This window comes from Bufo bufo, chromosome 5 (assembly GCF_905171765.1).
Source record: "Bufo bufo chromosome 5, aBufBuf1.1, whole genome shotgun sequence".
Lineage (NCBI taxonomy): Eukaryota > Metazoa > Chordata > Amphibia > Anura > Bufonidae > Bufo > Bufo bufo.
Window position 1 is genome coordinate 310,460,599 of NC_053393.1, and position 22,098 is coordinate 310,482,696.

At 49.0% G+C, this 22,098-nt stretch overlaps 1 protein-coding gene across 1 annotated transcript in view; it reads left to right on the top strand.

Annotated features, from left to right (window-relative positions):
- ICE1 (interactor of little elongation complex ELL subunit 1) overlaps positions 1 to 22,098 on the top strand; it is a 191,793-nt gene that overhangs the window by 69,131 nt on the left and 100,564 nt on the right. Inside the window, exons 9-12 of the mRNA XM_040434319.1 lie at positions 14,631 to 14,713; positions 14,802 to 14,841; positions 14,954 to 15,016; positions 18,412 to 18,495. Of these exons, the coding sequence (XP_040290253.1) occupies positions 14,631 to 14,713; positions 14,802 to 14,841; positions 14,954 to 15,016; positions 18,412 to 18,495 (270 nt within the window). The remainder of the gene's footprint in view (positions 1 to 14,630; positions 14,714 to 14,801; positions 14,842 to 14,953; positions 15,017 to 18,411; positions 18,496 to 22,098) is intronic.

A 22,098-nucleotide genomic window follows, 5' to 3' on the forward strand; every position in this document is an offset into this window, starting at 1 on the left:
GCTTTAGGGCCCCTAAAATGCCAGGGCAGTATAACTACCCCACATGTGACCCCATTTTGGAAAGAAGACACCCCAAGGTATTCAATGAGGGGCATGGCGAGTTCATAGAATTTTTTTTTTTTTTGGCACAAGTTAGCGGAAATTGATTTCATTTATTTTTTTCCTCACAAAGTCTCCCTTTCCGCTAACTTGGGACAAAAATTTCAATCTTTCATGGACTCAATATGCCCCTCACGGAATACCTGGGGGTGTCTTCTTTCCGAAATGGGGTCACATGTGGGGTATTTATACTGCCCTGGCATTCTAGGGGCCCTAAAGCGTGAGAAGAAGTCTGGAATATAAATGTCTAAAATTTTTTACGCATTTGGATTCCGTGAGGGGTATGGTGAGTTCATGTGAGATTTAATTTTTTGACACAAGTTAGTGGAATATGAGACTTTGTAAGAAAAAAAATTATAATTTTCGCTAACTTGGGCCAAAAAAATGTCTGAATGGAGCCTTACAGGGGGGTGATCAATGACGGGGTGATCAGGGAGTCTATATGGGGTGATCACCCCCCCTATAAGGCTCCATTCAGATGTCCGTATGTGTTTTGCGGATCCGATCCGTGGATCCGTAAAAATCATACGGACATCTGAATGCAGCCTGACAGGGGGGTGATCAGGGAGTCTATATGGGGTGATCACCCCCCCTGGAAGGCTACAGGGAGACGCCTGTATGTGTTTTGCGGATCCAATCCATCTATCAGTGGATCCGTAAAAATCATGCGGACGTCTGAATGGAGCTTTACAGGGGGGTGATCAATGACAGGGGGGTGATCAGGGAGTCTATATGGGGTGATCACCACAGTCATTGATCACGCCCCTGTAAGGCTCCATTCAGACGTCCGTATGCGTTTTGCAGATCCGATCCATCTATCAGTGGATCCGTAAAAATCATGCGGACGTCTGAATGGAGCTTTACAGGGGGGTGATCAATGACAGGGGGGTAATCAATGACAGGGAGTCTATATGGGGTGATCACCACAGTCATTGATCACGCCCCTGTAAGGCTCCATTCAGACGTCCATATGCGTTTTGCGGATCCGATCCATCTATCAGTGGATCCGTAAAAATCATGCGGACGTCTGAATGGAGCTTTACAGGGGGGGTGATCAATGACAGGGGGGTAATCAATGACAGGGAGTCTATATGGGGTGATCACCACAGTCATTGATCACGCCCCTGTAAGGCTCCATTCAGACGTCCGTATGCGTTTTGCGGATCCGATCCATCTATCAGTGGATCCGTAAAAATCATGCGGACGTCTGAATGGAGCTTTACAGGGGGGTGATCAATGACACGGGGGTAATCAATGACAGGGGGGTGATCAGGGAGTCTATATGGGGTGATCAGGGGCTAATAAGGGGTTAATAAGTGACAGGGGGGGTTGTAGTGTAGTGGTGCTTGGTGCTACATATTGCTGAGCTATCTGTGTCCTCTGGTGGTCGATCCAAACAAAAGGGACCACCAGAGGACCAGGTAGCAGGTATATTAGACGCGGTTATCAAAATAGCGTCTAATATACCTGTTAGGGGTTAAAAATATCACATCTCCAGCCTGCCAGCGAACGGTTGCCGCTGGCAGGCTGGAGATCCACTCGCTTACCTTCCGTTCCTGTGAACGCGCGTGCCTGTGTGCGCGCGTTCACAGGAAATCTCGCGAGAGGACGCACCGGCACGTCCACCCAGAAGAGCAGGGCCGCCGCAAAGATGCAATCCTGCGTACGGCGGTCCTGAGGAGGTTAAAGTAAAAACAAAAAAAATTCAGATCACCCCCTTTTTTTTTTTTTTTTTTTTTTTTAACCTGGATAAAAACATAAATATTTATGATCAAAAAGTCATTTACACACCAAAACTGTATCAATAAAAACTAAAGACCGTCCTACAAAAAAGAGCCCCCCCACAGCTTCATAGACATGACTATAAAAAAGTTATTGCGAGAAAAATAAGTAATACACTTGTATAGATAATACAAGTGTATTACTGTACAGCAGCGGGCGCATGGCATCATAGCAACCAATGACGCTGTGCGCTCCAGCACTCAGCAGGAATCCAGGCCGGTATCTTATGGTCCTTGTTCCACGGACGTGTGCATGTGGCTTTACTGTTATCTCACATATATTCTTATTATAGCCAAATTTACCACCCTAACTCCTCCCACAGTTTCTGCACTACGTAGACAGTAATATACCGAAACGTGTGGATTGTTACCGATTGGTGTGCTATTACTTTGTGGAACGTTTCGCCGAATGGTTCACAAAATATCAGTGTTTTTGTGGCGAAATTGGTCCCTTAGAATGAATAGCAGAATGTTCAAAACTAGAGTGGGAGCTGACAAAAGCTAGAGTGGGAGCTAAAAAATCAGGACATGATTTCTAAACTGCCACCACTCCCTCATTTTCAAGCCCACCTACACAAATCTTATATCAAAACGTTCAGCTATCCCTGCTGCCACTAAAAATGTCCTGATAGTTTTCACAATAGGAGCATTTGATTGCAACTCGCGCTGCCCATTGACATTCATTGAAACTCCACTCTAGCCACCTCAAGTTTGAAGGGCAATTTCTAAACTGCGACTGTGCCTTAATTTTTAATATTTCAGAGACATACTATGCATCAAAATGTAGGTCTGGGTATTGTGATTCTCACAATCTAAAGCTCTTCGCTGTAGGATTTATAATTTTCTCGTGCATGGCATTGGGGGACACAGCACCATGGGTATATGCCCAGCTGCCACTAGGAGGCTGACAGTAGAAACAAAAAAAGGTGTTGGCTCCACCCAGATGGGCTATACCCCTCTGCCAGAGCCAAGAGAGATCAGTCTTGTTCTAGTGTCCGTAAAAGGCAGACATGACCTGCTATCTTTTTTTCCGCAGGTCATCCTGCTAATTTTTTATTTTATTGTTCAGGAGTCCTCCCTGCAGATCAACGTCTTGGGACTCAGGGCGATTTTCCTGGCGCTGTCTCACTGGACTCCCCGTCTCCCGATCCGGATCCAGACGGACAATTCCACTGCGGTGGCCTATCTGAGCCACCAAGGGGCCACCAGGAGTGTGATGGCCCTACAGGAAGCCTCCCATATTCTGCGGTGGGCGGAGAAGCACGTTCCGGTCCTCTCCGCCGTGCACATTCCAGGGGTCGACAATTTGGCGGAAGACTTTCTCAGTCGTCAGCTGGTCGACCCAGGCGAATGGTCTCTCCACCCAGAGGTGTTCCTCCAACTTTGTCACCGTTGGGGAACTTTGGACGTGGATCTCTTCGCGTCGCTCCTAAACGGCAAGCTCCCGGGCTATGTTGCGCGGTCCAGGGACCCTCAGGCTCTCGCGGTCGACGCCCTAGTTCTGCCTTGGTCTCAGTTCGACCTTCTGTATCTTTTTCCCCCCATTCCTCTCCTTCCCCGAGTGCTCAAGCATCTCAAGGCGGCCCGAGTACCTGCGATCCTGGTGGCTCCGGATTGGCCCCGCAGGGCGTGGTACGCGGATCTGGTGGTTCTGCTCGCCAACGTCCCATGGCGGCTTCCTCTGCGCCACGATCTCCTTTCCCAGGGCCCTCTGTTCCACCCAAATTTACCTCAGCTTCGTTTGACGGTGTGGTTGTTGAGACCGCGGTCCTGAAGTCCCGTGGGCTCTCTGACTCGGTCATCCGGACGATGCTTCACGCTCACAAGCCCCAGTCGGCCCGCATTTACTATCTGACCTGGAGAGCGTATTTTGCCTGGTGTGAATCTGGTCGATTTCGCCCTCTCCGTTTTTCTGTCCCTAACATTCTGGCCTTCCTTTAGGCCGGGTTTGAAAAGGGTCTTCGCCTGGCTTCTCTCAGGGGTCAGATTTCGGCCCTCTCAGTCCTTTTCCAGCGGCCTGTGGCCTCGTGGCCCCAGGTTAGAACTTTTCTCCAGGGAGTTGCTCGCCGAGCCCCTCCTTTTCGCTTCCTGGTGGAGCCGTGGGACCTGAATCTCGTTCTGGACGCCCTTCAGTCATCGCCCTTCGAGCCATTGGCGGAGATCTCTGTCTTTTGTCTCGTTAAAAGTGGCCTTCCTTGTGGCTGTCACCTCCATCCGCCGGGTTTCCGAGCTTGCGGCGCTTTCCTGCCGTTCGCCTTTCCTGGTGTACCATCAGGACAAGGTGGTCTTGCGTCCTGTTCCCTCCATTCTCCCGAAGGTGGTTTCCTCATTTCATATAAATGAGGAGATTGTCCTTCCTTCCTTCTGCCCCAATCCTTCTCACTCACAGGAGAAGTCCCTCCATTGCCTGGATGTGGTTCGGGCCCTTCGCCTGTATCTTCGCCTCACGGAACCCTTCCGTCATTCGGACTCCTCTTTGTGGTCCCGGTGGGCCCTCGTAAAGGTTTGCCTGCCTCCAAGGCCACCATTTCTCTCTGGGTTCGGTCGGCCGTCAAGGAGGCCTATGTCACGAAGGGGCGTGCTCCCCCTTCCAGGTTGACCGCACATTCGACTAGGGCGGTTGGGGCTTCTTGGGCGGTGCGTCATCAGGCTTCAGCTTCCCAGGTCTGCCGGGCCGCCACCTGGGCGTTGGTTCACACTTTTTCTAAGTTCTACCATATTCATTCCTTGGCTTCTGCTGATGCCAGTCTGGGATTTAAGGTTCTCCAAGCGGCTGTGCTTTAGATTGGTTGCATGGCGTTTTTTTTTTCTTCCCTCCCTCGGGGACTGCTTTGGGACGTCCTATGGTGCTGTCCCCCCGAATGCCATGAACGAGAAAATTGGATTTTTTGTACTTGCCGTAAAATCATTTTCTCGTAGTAGGCATTGGGGGACACAGATCCCTCCCTTCTTGAGTTTCTTCTTGTTTGCAGTTCCGGCTTTTGCCTAGTTTGGTTGTCGGGTTTCCCCCGTTGAAGACTTGTTGGCTTCTCAGTTTTTGGTTCGGTGTGGCGTTCCTACTGCTTTTGTACCGACTGATCTCTCTCGGCTCTGGCAGAGAGGTATAGCCCATCTGGGTGGAGCCAACACCTTTTTCTCGCCCAGTTTCCTTGGGGGACACAGAAGACCTTGGGTATAGCTCATCTCCATAGGAGGCGTGACACTAAGTGAAGACTGTTAAGCCCCTCCTCCACAGCTCTACCCTCAGCCTGGAGAGAGAGACTGCCAGTTTTTGCTTAGTGTCCAAGGAGGCAAGACACTCCCTGCTCTGCAGGGCTGTTTTCTCCTTGTTTGGTTTTTAATTTTAATTTTTACTTTTTTCTTTTATTTTTCTTCAGATCATCGGGACAACAAAGACACACTAGACCTCTCTGTTTCTCCCGGGGTTGAGCTGCGCCAGTGCCGGTCACCTGCACTGCTGCCTCCCCCACAGAAGGCAAGGTGGATCAGGGCAGCCCAGCTCCCCTCATCCCGCCAGCGCAAGGGTCGCCCGCACGCCAAGTCCCTCTTCCAGCGTCCTGCCACTACAGTGCCAGTAGCTGAAGGGGCGACCCTGCTGGAACGGACCGAGGGTGAAGACGGCTGTGGTAAGAGAGAGGCTTCTCCAGCCCTACGTTCCCCTCCCTGGTCTCCTGCGTGCTGGACCCCCATGCTGGTCCCTGCTGGACCTACGCTGGCCCCTGGGGTGCCGTAGGTGAACAGCCATGTTTCTGGCTCCAGGGCTGTCGCTCATATCTAGCTGTTGCCCAATAATTATATAGCCCCACGCCACCACCATACTGGTGACCGCGGGGCGACAATACACTGCCCCTCCATAGGGGATTGCACAGGGGTGAGCATGGCATTGTTGTGGAGGAATATAGGGCCAGAGACCTGCCCCTAACACAGGGGTTATGCCGACCCTCCCCCTTACCGGTCGCAGATTCAGTACAGGGGGCCCGCGCTAGCTGCCCCTGTCTCTCCTATACGGATGCCTGTCCATTAGGGCAGGGGGTGCAGTGCTGGACTTCAGGGTCTCCCTCCTTACCGGTGTGATAGGGCAAGGGCCCGCTCCAGACGCTGCCGGACGCAAGGACCTCGCGGCCTGCATGTGGAACGCGATGCTCCAACAGGCCCCAGCCGACTGCTGATGCTTCCGGTCGGCCGGGTGCCGCAAACTTTGACCCAGGCTTTGGCCTGCTCGACCGCAATCCGGTCCTCTGTCTCTGCCGGCCCGTGGGGTGGGCACCCGCGGCCGTTAGAACATGCGTCAGTCGGCTCCCTCCAGGTCCCGGCTGACCGCCGTTGCCTCCTGGCCGGCTGGGCGCCGCAAAAATCTAGGCCCCGGCTTCGTGACCTACTAGGCCGCAAAATTCCGGCCTCGGTTGGAGGGGGCGGGAACGTCTCGCGGCGCGAATTCTTTCCGCCCGGAGGTCCCCCGCCCCCCAGGGGATCGCAGTGCCACCCCCCAGGCCGGATCTTTGTTAACCTGTTGGGTACCGGCCGGCTCCCATCTAGAGGACCCCCTCTATGTTCTGGTGGGCTTCCTAATAAGCCTGTACGAGGCTGTGCCCCTGTATGGTGGCCCCTTTCTTGCCTCAAGAGTGGCTGTGTTTTTTTAAAAAAAAGGGGGCTTCCATGGCGGAGTTAATAAATAACGGAATGGCTGCGCAGGACGCTGCAGCATGATACAGTAGTGCTGGCCGCACGCTATGCTCCCCTTCTGTAGGCGGCATGTCGCGCTCCCCAGCTGCGGTGCTGGCCAGCTGCATGTCTCCTTTTTAGGCGGACCCTTGCCATCTCCCGGGATACGGCGCTGGCCAAGTGTAGGCGCCCCTCTTCCGCCCGTTCTATGGCAGGACGTCACCTCTCCAGTTATGGTGCTGGCCATGGGCATGAACCCCTTCCTAAGTGGAATTCTGCGCTCTCTGGCCGCAGGCTGGCCATGTGCATAACCCCCTTCTATAGGTGGAATACTACATTCACCGGATCGGTGCTGACCATGGCACGACCCCCCCCCCCCCTTCCTTAGGGGAACGCTGCACTCTCACTGGATTTAATGCTGGACAGGTGCATGACCCCCTTCTGGGGCGGAATAATTGCACTCTCACTGGATACAGTGCTGGCCATGTGCACGACCCCCCTCCTTAGGGGAACGCGGCACTCTCACTGGATTCCCTGCCGGCCATGTGTGTAACCCCCTTCTTAGGCGGTACGCTGCACTCACTGGGTTCGCTGTCGGCCATGTGTATGAAACCCTTCCATCAGAGGAACTCCGCACTCTCGCCAGATGCGGTGCTGGCCATGTGCACGTCCCCCTTCCATAAGCGGAACACTGCACTCTTACTGGATTCACTGCCGGCCATGTGCATGACTCCCTTTCATAAGCGGAATGCTACACTCTCATTGGTTTTGCTGCCGGCCTTGAGCATGCCTCCTTCTCTCAGGCGGCATACATACTCTCTTACTGGCTGGGGTTGTTCTCTCGCGGTAGGTTGCTGGCCACGTGCCTGACCCTCTTCCATGGTTGCGTGCTTGCACTCTCACCGGATCCGCTGCCAGCTATATGCATGGCCCCCTTCCGTGGGCGGTGTTCCGCACTCTCGCTGGATTGCTGCCGGCGTGGCCATGCCTCCTCTCCTCAGGCGACATTCATGCACTTTCACTGACTGGGTTTGTTATTGTGCCAGCACGTTGCCGGCCAGGTGCATGACCCCCATCCATGGCGGGATGCTCGCGCTCTCCTGGGATGCGATGCTGGCCATGTGCACCCCCCCCCCCCCCCCCTTCTGGGAGGATCACTGCACTTTCACCGAATACGTTGCGGGCCGTGAGCATGGCTCTAACAGGGGTGCGCTGCTTGCACTCCCTTTGGAAATGGTGCTGGCCTTGTGCATGACCACTTCTCATTCCATGGGCGGAAATTTGTACGCTCACGAGATTCACGGCTGTCCTTGTGTATGCTGTACTGGACGTTCCCCTTTCATGGGCGGAGTAGTTGCACTCTCACGAAATTCGGTGTTGGGTAGATTATTGCACAATCATTTAATGCTAGGATAATCCGGTGCATGCCCCCCTTTTCACCAGGTCCTTTTGTGCGGGCCTTTGCACTCTTGCCATCTGCAGAGTTTGCCAGGTACCTCCCCCCCCCCCCCCCCCCCCCCCCTTTTCCAGGCGGACTGCTTGCGTTCCATCGCATGCCGGTACTGGTCTTGTGCATAACTCCTTTTCAGGTTGCACTTTACACTTCCGTGGATACTGTGGGACGCTGTGGCTGTGCGCTCTGTGCGTTGTTTGGGCCGTGTATGCCTTCTCCTCCCGTGGGTGGGTTGGCCTTCTCGCTGCCTGCAGGGTTGCTAGTACGTATGCCTCCCTTCTTCCTGCGACATACTTTTTTCTCTTGGGGTGAGGTTGCTTGTCGCAAGCTTTGCACTCTTCTCTGAGGAGATCATTCTGTCCACTTATGAGCCTAAGGTGTTGTTGTCCAACACGCAACAATGAATGCTCAATGTATTCACAGCTGTATATCTTGTATATACGTAGACGAGCTCTGCTGGCTCGCTACTGCACCGAGCTGAGTGGTACCCATTCTTTGGTGTGGTCCCGTTGTGTCGGCACCCACCATGTTCGTTGGCCTTTCCACCTGGGGAGTGTTCGGGGTTCCTTGATGCGTACCCATTCGTCATCCCGTGACATTGTTTCCCCACGCAACCGGTTGGGGTCAAGAGTGTTGTCTGCAGTGCCGCTCGACTTCTACGTTGGCTCTGGCGGGACTACGGTTCCCTCGCCTACTACCATTTCCTCCTCTCGAATGCAGTGTGGTATGGGTCCTTCCTATTGGCGCCCTTTGCGCTTCAGTCTGTTGCTACCAGGTTCAGACTGCTCCTTTCGGGTAGGTCACCCAACTCTTCTTGGGTGCTTGATTATCCAGGTCCTGGGGACCTCCACTTTTGGTTTCTTCAGGGTATTCACCTGCTGCGAGGCGGTGTGCAGGTTGTCTCACAGAGTAGCGGGGATTCGGCTCTGCTTTTCCTCGCTGGCTCGGTTTTTTTGGCTTCTGCTCTGGGTTTGTCGCTCCAATGTGGCTTCTGCCCCGGCCAGGCCTCAGAGGCTGTTCCGTCATTGCCCCCCCCCCCCCCCTCTGGGGTGAGCATGGTTGTTCAATTGGATGGTTCCGGTGTTACTTGCGGTATCGTACCATCTCCCTCGTTCTCGCTGGCAGTACTAGCTGTTTGCCGGGCCTACCGCGTTTTGTCCTCCCACTGGGTGCAGATTGCCTTTCCATTCTGGGCATATGGTCCTGCTGGACTTACTTTCTCGGTAACTTGGGAGGACTACCCTTCGGTCAAGATTGTCATTGGATCTCCCACACCGGGACTGTAGAACTCCTTTCTTTGGTGGCTACATCGACTTGGACTTGGCCTGTCTTGTCTGGGCATCTGTCGGATGCTGGGCAGACCCTTCCGGTTTCTTCCGTCTGTCCTTCTGCTCCCCCACTCCGGTTGAATACGGGACTATGTTGTTCGGGGGCCGACAGGACCGCGTTTTTCCGATCCTTCGGCCGTGTTACTGGTCTGCGCCTGATCACATTGGGTTTTCTCCCGCTTGCTGGGTGATTCCTGCGAGCACGCTAGTGTTCGCTCCCGACCGTGCTTCATCCAGCTTTGGTTGTCGGACTTAGGGTTCTTACCTGGGGTTTTGTGGGAAGCGGGGCATTCCCCCACTCTGCCTTTCTCTCCCTTGGTTCTGTCTTTCTCTAGTCCGGCCTGACCCTGGGACTGGGACTCTGTTGCTTGAAGTGTCAAGTGTCTGCGCTGTCCTTCCCCTTCCTGTGTTTCCTGGCCCTCCTGGGCCTTGTCATGACCTTCTTCCACAGAGTGGCTCTTTGGTTCCTCTTTACCGTTTCCTGGTTCCGCCCTGGGAACTACATACTGAGCTCTCGGCGCTCCAATCTTTCCCTTGGAGCCGTTGCAGAAGTTCTCCCTACTCCTTCTGTCCTGTACAGTTGTGTTTCTGTTGCCATCATGTCTGACGGGTGCCTGATTGGCGGCCCTTCGTGTTCTGTGCCTTCTGTCCTTTTCCAGGACAGGGCTGTTCTCCGTCCTGTCCCTTCCTTCCTTCTGAAGGTGGTATCTGCCTTCTTATCAACGAGGCTTTCGTTCTTTTCCTCCCATCCCCGGGAACGGACGCTTTACCGTTTGGAGGTTGTTGGGCCTTGCAGTTTTTTACTTGGAGATCTCCGGCCTTCGGTCTCTTGTGTTTCCAGGAGGTCAGTGCAAAAGGTTGATGGCCTCCAGGGTGGCTTCCTTCGCTTTCTCAGAGTGTCTATTGCTGTGGTTATCGCACCAATGGCAGGGTTCTGCTTTCTGTGTCACCGTTCATTTCACCAGAGCGGTCGGTGCCTCCTGGGGCGGAGGCATTAGGTTTTGGCCATTCATTTGTGCAAGGCGGTCACTTCTTCCTTGCACACCTTACCGAGTTCTACAGGGTGCATACTCGGGCTTCGGCGTATGCTGCCTTGGGCCGCTTGGTCTGCAGGCGGTGGTTTCTTGATGCCTTCGGGTGCTTCGCCTTGGTGCTGTGGTCCCTCCCCTCTTGGACTGCTATTGAACGTCCCAAGGTCTTCTGTGTCCCCCAAGGAAACTGGGCGAGAAAACGAGATTTTTGTATAACTTACCAGTAAAATCTCTTTCTCGCTCTTTCCTTGGGGGACACAGCACCCACCCATTCTTGTTTTTTCTTTACACGGTTTCCGAGTTTGTTTTACCCGTTGGGTAGTTGGCTTGTTGGTTCCACTTTTGGACTTTGCCTTTTCTCACTATTTGGACACGCAACTGGCAGTCTCTCTCTCCAGGCTGAGGGTATAGCTGTGGAGGAGGGGCTTAACAGTCTTCACTTAGTGTCACGCCTCCTATGGAGATGAGCTATACCCAAGGTCTTCTGTGTCCCCCAAGGAAAGAGAGAGAGATTTTACTGGTAAGTTATACAAAAATCTAGTTTTTTGTTTCTAGTGGCAGCTGGGCATATACCCATGGTGCTGTGTCCCCCAATGCCTACTACGAGAAAATTATTATACGGGGAGTACAACAAAAATAAAAATTTTAAAGATGGCAACCGCCAATGAAGTAAGCGAGTTGGAGCAGTTTGTTTTTAGCCGCTCTTCTCTGTCCTTGCTGTAGAGTGAGTTGCCATAGAAACCCAGGTGTGTGAGCAGCCAACAGAGTGACAAAAGCTAGAGTGTGTGAGCTGAAAAATCAGGACCTGATTGGGCAGACTAGATGGGCCAAATGATTCTTATCTGCCGACACATTCTGTGTTTCTATGTTTAAACTGCCACCACTCCCTCATTTTCAAGCCCACCTACACAAATCGGCTGCTAATGTTTTTATAAATGTATGTTTTAATGTAACCGTGAAGCACTTTGGGCAACAACATTGCAATTAAATGTGCTATATAAATAAATAAAAGTTGACATTCATTTCTCACTCTAATAAACTTGCCATGTGCACTTTTTAAATTTGATCAATTAATTGTTTAGTGTAATGTTTACTCACTCCAAACACTCCACACAGTTACTTTGCCCACTCCATAAAGTTACTCTGCCCAGTCCAACCTTTCCACAGTTAGGCCTCTTTCACACGAGCGTCGCGTGTGAGGGCCGGACAAGATGCGGGGAAAATGCACGATTTTTCCGTGCGAGTGCAAAGCGTTTTAATGCGTTTTGCATGCACGTGAGAAAAATCGGCATGTTTGGTACCCAAACCCGGACTTCTTCACAGAAGTTTGGGTTAGGTGTTCTATAGATTTTATTATTTTCCCTTATAACATGGTTATAAGGGAAAATAATAGCATTCTTAATACAGAATGCTTAGTAAAATGTCCATTAAGGGGGTTAAAAATGATAAACAAATTTAACTCTCCCCATCCACTTGGTCGCGTAGCGGATTTCCTTTCTACTTTCTTCAGGACCTGGCTAAAGGACCTTTTGACGTCGCTGTGCTCATCACATGTTCGGTCCATCACCATGGTAATGGGCCATGTGATGAGTGCAGTGACATCATCAAAGGTCCTTCAGCCAGGTCCTGAAGAAAGTAGAAAGAGGAGATCTGCTACGTGACCAAGTGGATGCGGTAAATTAAATTTGTTTATTATTTTTAACACCTCAATGTACATTTTACTAAGCATTCTGTATTAAGAATGCTATTATTTTCCCTTCTAACCATGTTCTAAGGGAAAATAATAAAGATCGTCTCCTGGCAACCATGCGTGAAAATCGCACGACATCCGCACTTGCTTGCGGATGCTTGCAATTTTCACGCAGCCCCATACACTTCTATGGGGCCTGCGTTGCATGAAGAACGCACAATATAGAGCTTGCTGCGATTTTCAAGTGATGCGTGAAAATCACCGCTCATGTACACAGCACCATTGAAGTGAATGGGTTCGGGTTCAGTGCGGGTGCAATGCGTTCACCTCACGCATTGCACCTGTGTGGAATTCTTGCCCTTGTGAAAGGGGCATTACTCTAACCACACAACAGTTACTCAAGCCACTCTGCCCAGTTACTCCGTCCACTCCAGTTGTAGACTACTGGTGGAGGCAAGAACACTTCACACAATTTCCCCAGAAATTGTAGCTTTTCTAGTTTTATTCTTACATGGTAACATCTAATGTATAAAGCTGAGTGTGTGTATGCAGGTCTTTCTCTTCATATCCCAACTGCCACACGGTCACATGTCCTTTGTATGTGGAGACTAAAGGCCTGTGAGCTTCTATTGGCTGACAGACACGCACACAGTTTTACACCACGTTTCTCTAACAACCCAGCTATTTTTCTTGACTGCTGCAAGTCAGCTTTAAAGGAGCAGAGCGCTGTGGATGACACTGTTAAGGGAGTGGAGTGCTGTGCAGGTCACAATTCAGGGGGCATGGAAGCGTGGCAAAAAAGATGGACTTAAAAACCCTGCCCCCAGGTCCCGCTATGCCATGCCCTGATCTGCTTAGGCCACGCCCCCTCCTCCCCAGACAAGGATTGAAAAAATGAAGGTAAAAATCAACTTTGTGGTCAGCTGCAGGGGTGGGAAGCTCGCAGGCCCTTTGTCCCCACATACACATAGTTTTACACCAGGTTTCCATAACAACCGAGCCATTTTTCTTTACTGCTGTAGGTCAGCTTTAAAGGGGCAGGGAGCTATGGATGACACAGGTCACAGTTCAGGGGCTCAAAAGACTGACTGACTTAAAAACCCCGCCCCACAGGTCCTGCTAAGCCACGCCCCCACTCCGCAGCCGACGGGGATTGAAAAGATGAAGGTAGAAATCAACTTCTGTCAGCTGCAGGGGTGGGAGGGTGACTTTCTTCCTGCAGCTCACTCTCTGTGTAGAGGCCACTGTTAAGAGTACAGGGTGTTGTGGAAATCACTGTTAAGGGGGGTGGTCCGCTATGGAGGTCAATGTTAAGGGGCCAGGGTATTGTGGAGGTCACATTTTAGGGGAACAGAGCTCTGTAGAGGTCACTGGTAAGGGGGTTATTGTGGAAATCACTGTACTGTGGAGGTCACTATTATTGTGGATACTGTCTATCTTTTAACGACACACAAACATTAAATCAAATAGATGAAATATACCCGTGCAAAGCCGGGTCCTTTTGCTAATAGTTTGTAAGGCTGAAAAATACATCTGTTCAGCCTGTTATCTGGCAAGTTCATCCAGAGGAAGGAAAAATAAATAAACTGAGAGGTAGAAGCCAATTTTCCCCACTTTAAGGGAAATTCCTTCCCGACTCCAATCAGGCAATCGGATAACTCCCTGGATCAACGACCCCTCTCTAGTAGCTATAGCCTGTAATATTATTACACTACAGAAATACATCCAGGCTTCTCTTGAATTCCTTTATTGTACTCACCATCACCACCTCCTCAGACAGAGAGTTCCATAGTCTCACTGCTCTTACCATAAAGAATCCTCTTCTATGTTTGTGTACAAACCTTCTTTCCTCCAGACGTAGAGGATGTCACCTCATCACAGTCCTGGGGATAAATAGATTATATACCTCATATCAGCCCCTATATCTCTCATCAGCCCCCATGCCACAGAGCACATAAAATAACCACTTACCTCTCCTGCTCCGGATGCCGCCGCTCCTCATCTCCAGCGCTCATCCTGCTCTTCCTGCCGTCGGCTATACTGTGATCTGACACGCACATCATGAGGTTCCGGAGTGCTCACACACTGTGCACAGCCAATAGCCAAGGACCAGGAAATGGTGCGTACAGAGCCTTCACCGCTTCCCGGTCCTGTACTCATTAGTATTCACCCCATTCACACGCTAAAAATGTGGTATATAAATGTGGTATCGCCATGATCATACTGATATACAGAATGACGGTAACAAGTGAGTTTTACTGCATAGGGAAAGCTGTAAAAACAAACCCCATAAAACGGTGGTGGAATTGCAATTTTTTGGTTTTTAATTCCATTCCAGTTGGAATTGTTTTCCAGCTTCCCGCTGCATTGTATGCAGTAGTAAAAATTAAAAGGTTATGGTCCAAAACAGGTTAATTAGGGTCTCTGTTCACTAGTGGCATCCCTGTAGTTCAGACATTTGTAGAAATGTTCTCTCTATCAAACCGAGGTGATTACTGGAAGCTGAGGCATCACTTCTGAAAAAAAAAAACATGATATGGACACTAAGAGGAAATGTAAAGCATCTTTATTAATATTCTATTTTAGAGGCCGCTGCCAAACATGATGAAGATTATAAACAGCTGAAAATGGAAAAGAAAGTGATTGGAAAGGAACTAAAGAAAACACAGGTAAGTCTGTTAGCTGCCATTACCTGATTGGCATCGGTCTGCTGTATACATTACTTACTAAATGCCATTTTTAATGTTGTGTTTACAGAAAAAGCTTGATGGTGTCCAGAATAACAGGAGCAAGAAGGGTAGCGTTCCTGGCTGTTCTATTATTTTTTCTTTTTATTTTTTTATTTTTATAGTTTTCATGTTTGTTTTAGTAATCAGTTTTTGCTTATTCATGCCTTGCTTTTCTTTTAGTGGCTATGAGAAATGCACAGACTCAAGCTGCAAGAGAGGACCCTGTTGTGAAGCTTGATAGACGTACGTATGTGCTCATAAAATAAGTTAGGCTTCTGATAATTCAGCAGTTGTACAGAGCTTAAAGGGTAACTGAACTTTTTAAACTTTTAAAAAAAAAATCCCAAATGCCCAAAAAATCTTTTTTCTATTAAACTTTAGTAACGGATTTTGCCTTTTTTTTTTTAAATAAAGAATTTGGTATATTCACTATATTAGGTCATCACTGACTTCTCTGTAGTGTACAGAGTACGGATTCCTTCCATTGTAGCAACAGTGTTCTGGCAGCAGGACACAGAGGCTCCTGCCTGTGCCCGCTCTGCTGTGCGTGCTATGGAAACAGATCAGGCAATCCAGGTTCCTCATAGCTGCTTCAGAAAATTCTAAACCACCGGATGTCCAACATACACATTCCACCTTTCATTTTTAGGGACCCTTTGGAAAATTAGAGCAGTGACCTGATTTGGTTGCCATGGCTGACAACTGCATTTTTTTCCTTTTGCACCAGTTTTCATGAATCTCACTCTGTGTATCCTGAAGACACCACAAAGTTTGTGCCAGGACTTGCTTGTGATCCTCAGAGGCTGCAAAAATGTGCCTTGGACCTTGCTAAGGGTTTGGGATCCTTGTTTTTGTGATTGTTGGGTGCACCAGCAATAGGATTCCCACCAATCTAGTTGTTATCCCTTATCCTATGGATAGGGGATAACTTGATATATCCGAATGCCCTTTTAAGACTTTGTGCTCAGATGGCAGTTGTGCTGTGCTTCAATGGAGGAGGCATGATGACCTGTTTAGTCACATGCCTTTTAATCTGCAACCATGTTAATCAATGATCAATGAACTGCACAGTTCTGGGGGGAGATTAGTTTTAATGAAAGGGGTTGCCTCACTTCAGCACTACCATTTGTAGATAAAGTTAATACAAGGCAATTACTAATGTATTGTGATTGTCCATATTGTCTCCTTTGCTGGCTTGGCTCATTTTTCCATCACATTAAACACTGCTTGTTTCCAGGGGTTACACCCTGCAATCCAGCAGTGGTGGTCATGGTTGTACACTATAGGAAAAAGCCCCAGCCTCTCTGGTAGCCGGGACCATGGGAACAGATATAGTCATGCATGTGGAGTAGTTCCTGCCCTGACCACCTCATTTCTGTGCTGCAGCAATGGTTGTAACCTCTGGATACATGCCGTGTATATTGTAATGGAAAAATGAATCAAGGAAGCAATATGGACATTTGCAATACATTAGTAAGTGCCTTGTATTAACTTTGCCTACATGATAAATGCCGTTTGACGAAGTGAGGCAACCCCTTTAAGATATGGATGTACTGTAAGATTCTGTGGATTAAAACAAATAAAGTGGCCAACCCCTTTTAAGTGGTCAATGAACCTTTTACTAATGTGAGTTCACCTAGATTTTGTCTTAAATTGTGCCAAAATGGGGTGCAGTTTAGATTCAGAGAAAATACACTGCTCAAAAAAATAAAGGGAACACAAAAATAACACATCCTAGATCTGAATTAATTAAATATTCTTCAGAAATACTTTGTTCTTTACATAGTTGAATGTGCTGACAACAAAATCACGCAAAAATGGAAATCAAATTTTTCAACCCATGGAGGTCTGGATTTGGAGTCACACTCAAAATTAAAGTGGAAAAACACACTACAGGCTGATCCAACTTTGATGTAATGTCCTTAAAACAAGTCAAAATGAGGCTCAGTAGTGTGTGTGGCCTCCACGTGCCTGTATGACCTCCCTACAACTCCTGTGCATGCTCTTGATGAGGTGGCGGACGGTCTCCTGAGGGATCTCCTCCCAGACCTGGACTAAAGCATCTGCCAACTCCTGAACAGTCTGGTGCAATGTGACGTTGGTGGATAGAGCGAGACATGATGTCCCAGATGTGCTCAATTGGATTCAGGTCTGGGGAACAGGCGGGCCAGTCCATAGCATCAATGCCTTCGTCTTGCAGGAACTGCTGACACACTCCAGCCACATGAGGTCTAGCATTGTCTTGCATTAGGAGGAACCCAGGGCCAACCGCACCAGCATATGGTCTCACAAGGGGTCTGAGGATTTCATCTCGGTACCTAATGGCAGTCAGGCTACCTCTGGCGAGCACATGGAGGGCTGTGCGGCCCTCCAAAAAAATGCCACCCCACACCATTACTGACCCAATGCCAAACCGGTCATGCTGGAGGATGTTGCAGGCAGCAGAACGTTCTCCACGGCGTCTCCAGACTCTCACGTCTGTCACATGTGCTCAGTGTGAACCTGCTTTCATCTGTGAAGAGCACAGGGCGCCAGTGGCGAATTTGCCAATCTTGGTGTTCTCTGGCAAATGCCAAACGTCCTGCACGGTGTTGGGCTGTAAGCACAACCCCCATTTGTGGACGTCGGGCCCTCATATCACCCTGATGGAGTCTGTTACTGACCGTTTGAGCAGACACATGCACATTTGTGGCCTGCTGGAGGTCATTTTGCAGGGCTCTGGCAGTGCTCCTCCTGTTCCTCCTTGCACAAAGGCAGAGGTAGCGGTCCTGCTGCTGGGTTGTTGCCCTCCTACGGCCTCCTCCACGTCTCCTGATGTACTGGCCTGTCTCCTTGTAGCGCCTCCATGCTCTGAACACTACGCTGACAGACACAGCAAACCTTCTTGCCACAGCTCTCATTGATGTGCCATCCTGGATAAGCTGCACTACCTGAGCCACTTGTGTGGGTTGTAGACTCCGTCTGATGCTACCACTAGAATGAAAGCACCGCCAGCATTCAAAAGTGACCAAAACATCAGCCAGGAAGCATAGGAACTGAGAAGTGGTCTGTTGTCACCACCTTCAGAACCACTCCTTTATTGGGGGTGTCTTGCTAATTGCCTATAATTTCCACCTGTTGTCTTTCCCATTTGCACAACAGCATGTGAAATTGATTGTCACTCAGTGTTGCTTCCTAAGTGGACAGTTTGATTTCACAGAAGTGTGATTGACTTGGAGTTATATTGTGTTGTTTAAGTGTTCCCTTTATTTTTTTGAGCAGTGTATTTGCACCTAGCCCGATAAGGGATGTGGCTTTACGGAAAGGATTTTGGCCTAATATGCACCACAGTTCTGGCCTAAACTTCTGTGTCAAACTAAGGCAACCTATAGTTGTATAAAGGTAGACAATTTTCTAGCCATGCACCAAAGTTATCTCCCAGCCTGAGCTATTGTGATGAATCTGGTGCAGGTATAAACAGCCTGTCTATATTTACGCCGTCTATAGGATTACAAAATCTGCCCTATTTTGTTTTCCATATAGGGTGCACATTTAATGTCTCTCTGACAGGTGCATGTGAAGGTGAACTGTGGAATCTTATTGGTTTAACAAATGAAATACATAAAAAATGTAAAATAATTTTTGTCTTCTATTTCTAGAGAAAATCAAGTTTTTACTGGAAGAAATCTGGGGATGTATAGATTCTTCAACAGAGAATGGTCATTGTAATCTACTAATGTGTGGTAAGAATTGTGGGTATATTAGAGGAGTTTTCAGGACTCATATATTGGTGATCTTCAACCTGACACACCCACCAATCAACTGTTCCTTCAACCTCTGGCACTGGAACTAGCAATCCTAACAGAGCCAAAAGCATGACTGTTCAAAGTGTAGTGGTCTTGCCCAGTTACTGTAGCTCAGCTCCCCCTCATGTAAATCCTTCAGCTAAACTACAATTCTGTTTCTCTCTCATTTCAAAATGCTAGTTCTGGAGGCTGCTGGGAACAACTGACCGCCACAAGTCTGAATTTATATGTCTAAATAGTGTAAAAATAGATTAACCCCTTCCCGACACATGACATAATAGTGCATCATGGCGGCAGGTGACTTGCTGCTTTTTGACGTCATGGTGATCAGGTAGGCACCGGAGCAGTGTGCGCATAATTACTCCAGGGGCCCAGCAGTCCCTTATAGCTGGACCCCTGCTGTATCCGCCGGCATCTCTGTAAAAGCCAATGCCGGCGGATTAACCCCTTCTATCCCGCGTCAGTGCTGACGGCGACATAGAAAGTATTTGCGACGGGTGAGGGAGCACTGCTGAGGTGCGGACCTGATGGGTGAGAAGGCAGCCCGATGCCACCTTCTATGGGGCCGAGGAGATCCAGCCCCAGGTTGGGTCTCCTAGGAAAACTGTTAGTGTAATACAAATGTATTGTAATGCATTGCAGAGGGGATAGACCCCCCCCCCCCCCAAAGTTGAAGTCCCATAGTGGGACAAAAATAAAAAAACAAAAAACTACTTTAAGAAAAATGTTTCAAGTAAGGAAAAAGCCCCTTTCCCCTGGTTTTATACTAAAAAATAGAAAAAAAAATTATGAAACACACACATTGGGTATCGCCGCATCCGTAACGACCAGCTCTATAAATATATCGCATCATCCACCCAGTGCGATAAACACCATAAAAAAATACTGTCAAAAAACAATTTGTCACCTTACATCACAAAAAGTGCAACACCAAGCCATCAAAAAGGCGTATGCCCCCCAAAATGGTACCAATGAAAGTCGCCTCATCCTGCAAAAAACGAGCCTCTACATAAGACAATCGCCCAAAAAGTAAGAAACACATAGCTCTAAGAGTATGAAGACAGTAAAACATCATCATTTTTATTTTTTTGTTTAAAAAATGCTATTATGTAAAAATTAAAAAAATATGAAGTAGTATACATATTAGGTATTGCCATGTTCGTAACAACCCTACTCAGGTGAACGCTGTAAAAATAAAAAAATAGGTTTTGGCACAATTTTTGTCGCCTTGCCCCATAGTGTAATAATGAATGATCATAAAATCATATATACCCAAAAATGGTACCAATAAAAACGTAAACTCTTCCTGCAAAAAAGGACCCCCTGCACAAGACGATTGGCAGAAAAATATAAAAAATATGGTGTTCAGAAAATGGATACACAACCATAATAAAAATAAAAAAAAAGTTTATGTAAAACTGAAACAAAGAAAGTAGACCTATTTTATATCATCGCGTCGGTAGCAACCTGTTCTATAAAAATAGCACATGATCTATCCTGTCAGATGAACATTGTAAAAAACAAAACAAAACATGAAAACTGCCAGACAGCCATTTTTTGATTACCTTGCCTCACAAAAAAAATTGTGAATAAAAATCATATGTACCCCAAAATAGTACCGATAAGGCTACTTTCACACCTGCGTTCGGGTGTCCGCTCGTGAGCTCCGTTTGAAGGGGCTCACAAGCGGCCCCGAATGCATCTGTCCAGCCCTAATGCATTCTGAGTGGACGCGGATCCGCTCAGAATGCATCAGTCTTGCAGCGTTCGGGTGTCCGCCTGGCCGTGCGGAGGCAAGCGGATCCGTCCAGACTTACAATGTAAGTCAATGGGGACGGATCCGTTTGAAGATGACACCATATGGCTCAATCTTTGGACGGATCCGTTCAGGCTACTTTCACACTTAGAAATTTTTTTCAACTATAATGCAGACGGATCCGTTCTGAACGGATCCAAACGTCTGCATTATAGGAGCGGATCCGTCTGAGCAGACATCAGACGGACCCGCTCTGAACGGTAGTGTGAAAGTAGCCTAAAGCAGGGGCTCAATCTACTTGTCCCTCATTACAATCTACTTGTCCTGATACAAAAAATTATTTTAAATCAAAACAACATTTCAATGCACCGCCAATCTTCCTTATGCAGGGAGGTGGCTGGCTTGCTTTCCAGTCTTTGTGGTGTGAATTGACTCTAAGTTTAGTCCTCGTTCACACCAGATCATTCTGTCCAGAATGCACTACATTGCGGCCGGGTCACTATTTTGTGGGGCAGGAGGGGGCGTGACTATCCATTGAAGGGAATGGCACCGTAGCCACAGCCGCAGGCGATTGGAGGCACGGGATCGCAAGGCACAATTATGCCTGAGGTCTGGTCAAAATTCTGCTTGCAGCATTTTGTTTGGACTGGACCGCAGGCATAATGTGCCTTGCGATCCTGTGCAGCCGATCGCATTGCAGCCGTTGGGCATGGTTATGGTGGCAATCACTTCAACAGACCACTACGCCCCCTCCTGCCCCACAATATAGTTAGCCGGCCGCAATGCGGTGCAGTGCATTCTGGACCGAATCGGGCCAGAACGCACTGCCTAGTGTGAACGAGGCATTAATGTGATCACAGCAATTAGTTTAGTGCACACTCTTTCTCTTGGCACATTACTACCCGTACCTCTAGGTGGTTTAGGCAAATAAGCTGCTGATGTGTCATGGAAAGGACCCCCCTCACCTTCCCAGTTTGACAACACCTGCAGAAAGGGGGTCCTCTGAGGGATGCTGGCAGAGTTGAGAGTTCTATCAATGCCCCTGTCTCTGTAACGGCTCTGTCACTACTCCGAGCCAGAGACGTGACAGAACCTTTCATTGCTCCACCCCTCCTGCTCTGTCTGTCATTTCTTCTTCCACACGCTGTCACTACACCACGCCCCTGCCCCCTCTCTCAACGCAGCTGCGTCACTGCTCTACGCCCACTTCTCGGTCACTGCCGATCCACTGCTCCGGTAAACAAAGCCATCTCAGCCCTGCTACTTGCCCGTAGAGATGGGAAGTTCGGATCTTTTTCATGAATCTGTTCATTTGAATCAGTTCATTTAAAAGAACCGATTCATGAATCGAATCTTCGGTTCACTTGCTGAGTCTGCTGACAAGCAAGTGAACCGAAGCTCAGGTGGTGCGCAATGCGCATGCACAGTTGATCGAATCTTCGATTCTGCTCTCTGATGACTCGGGCTGACAAGCAAGTGAACCGAAGCTCAGGTGGTGCGCAATGCGCATGCACAGTTGATCGAATCTTCGATTCTGCTCTCTGATGACTCGGGCTGACAAGCAAGTGAACCGAAGCTCAGGAGCCGGATAGGTAATAAGTGTTACATCAGTGGTGACCTGGCTGACTAGAACAGGAAGAGGGAGCTGGGGGCACTGATTTGTGCATTATACTGAGTAGGGGGCCCTTCTGGAGGTGTTCTATTGTATGGAGGGCACTTAAAGGGCTTTATACTGCTGCAACCTGGTCATTAGACTCAGTGTATTGTTCTAGTGACACATGATT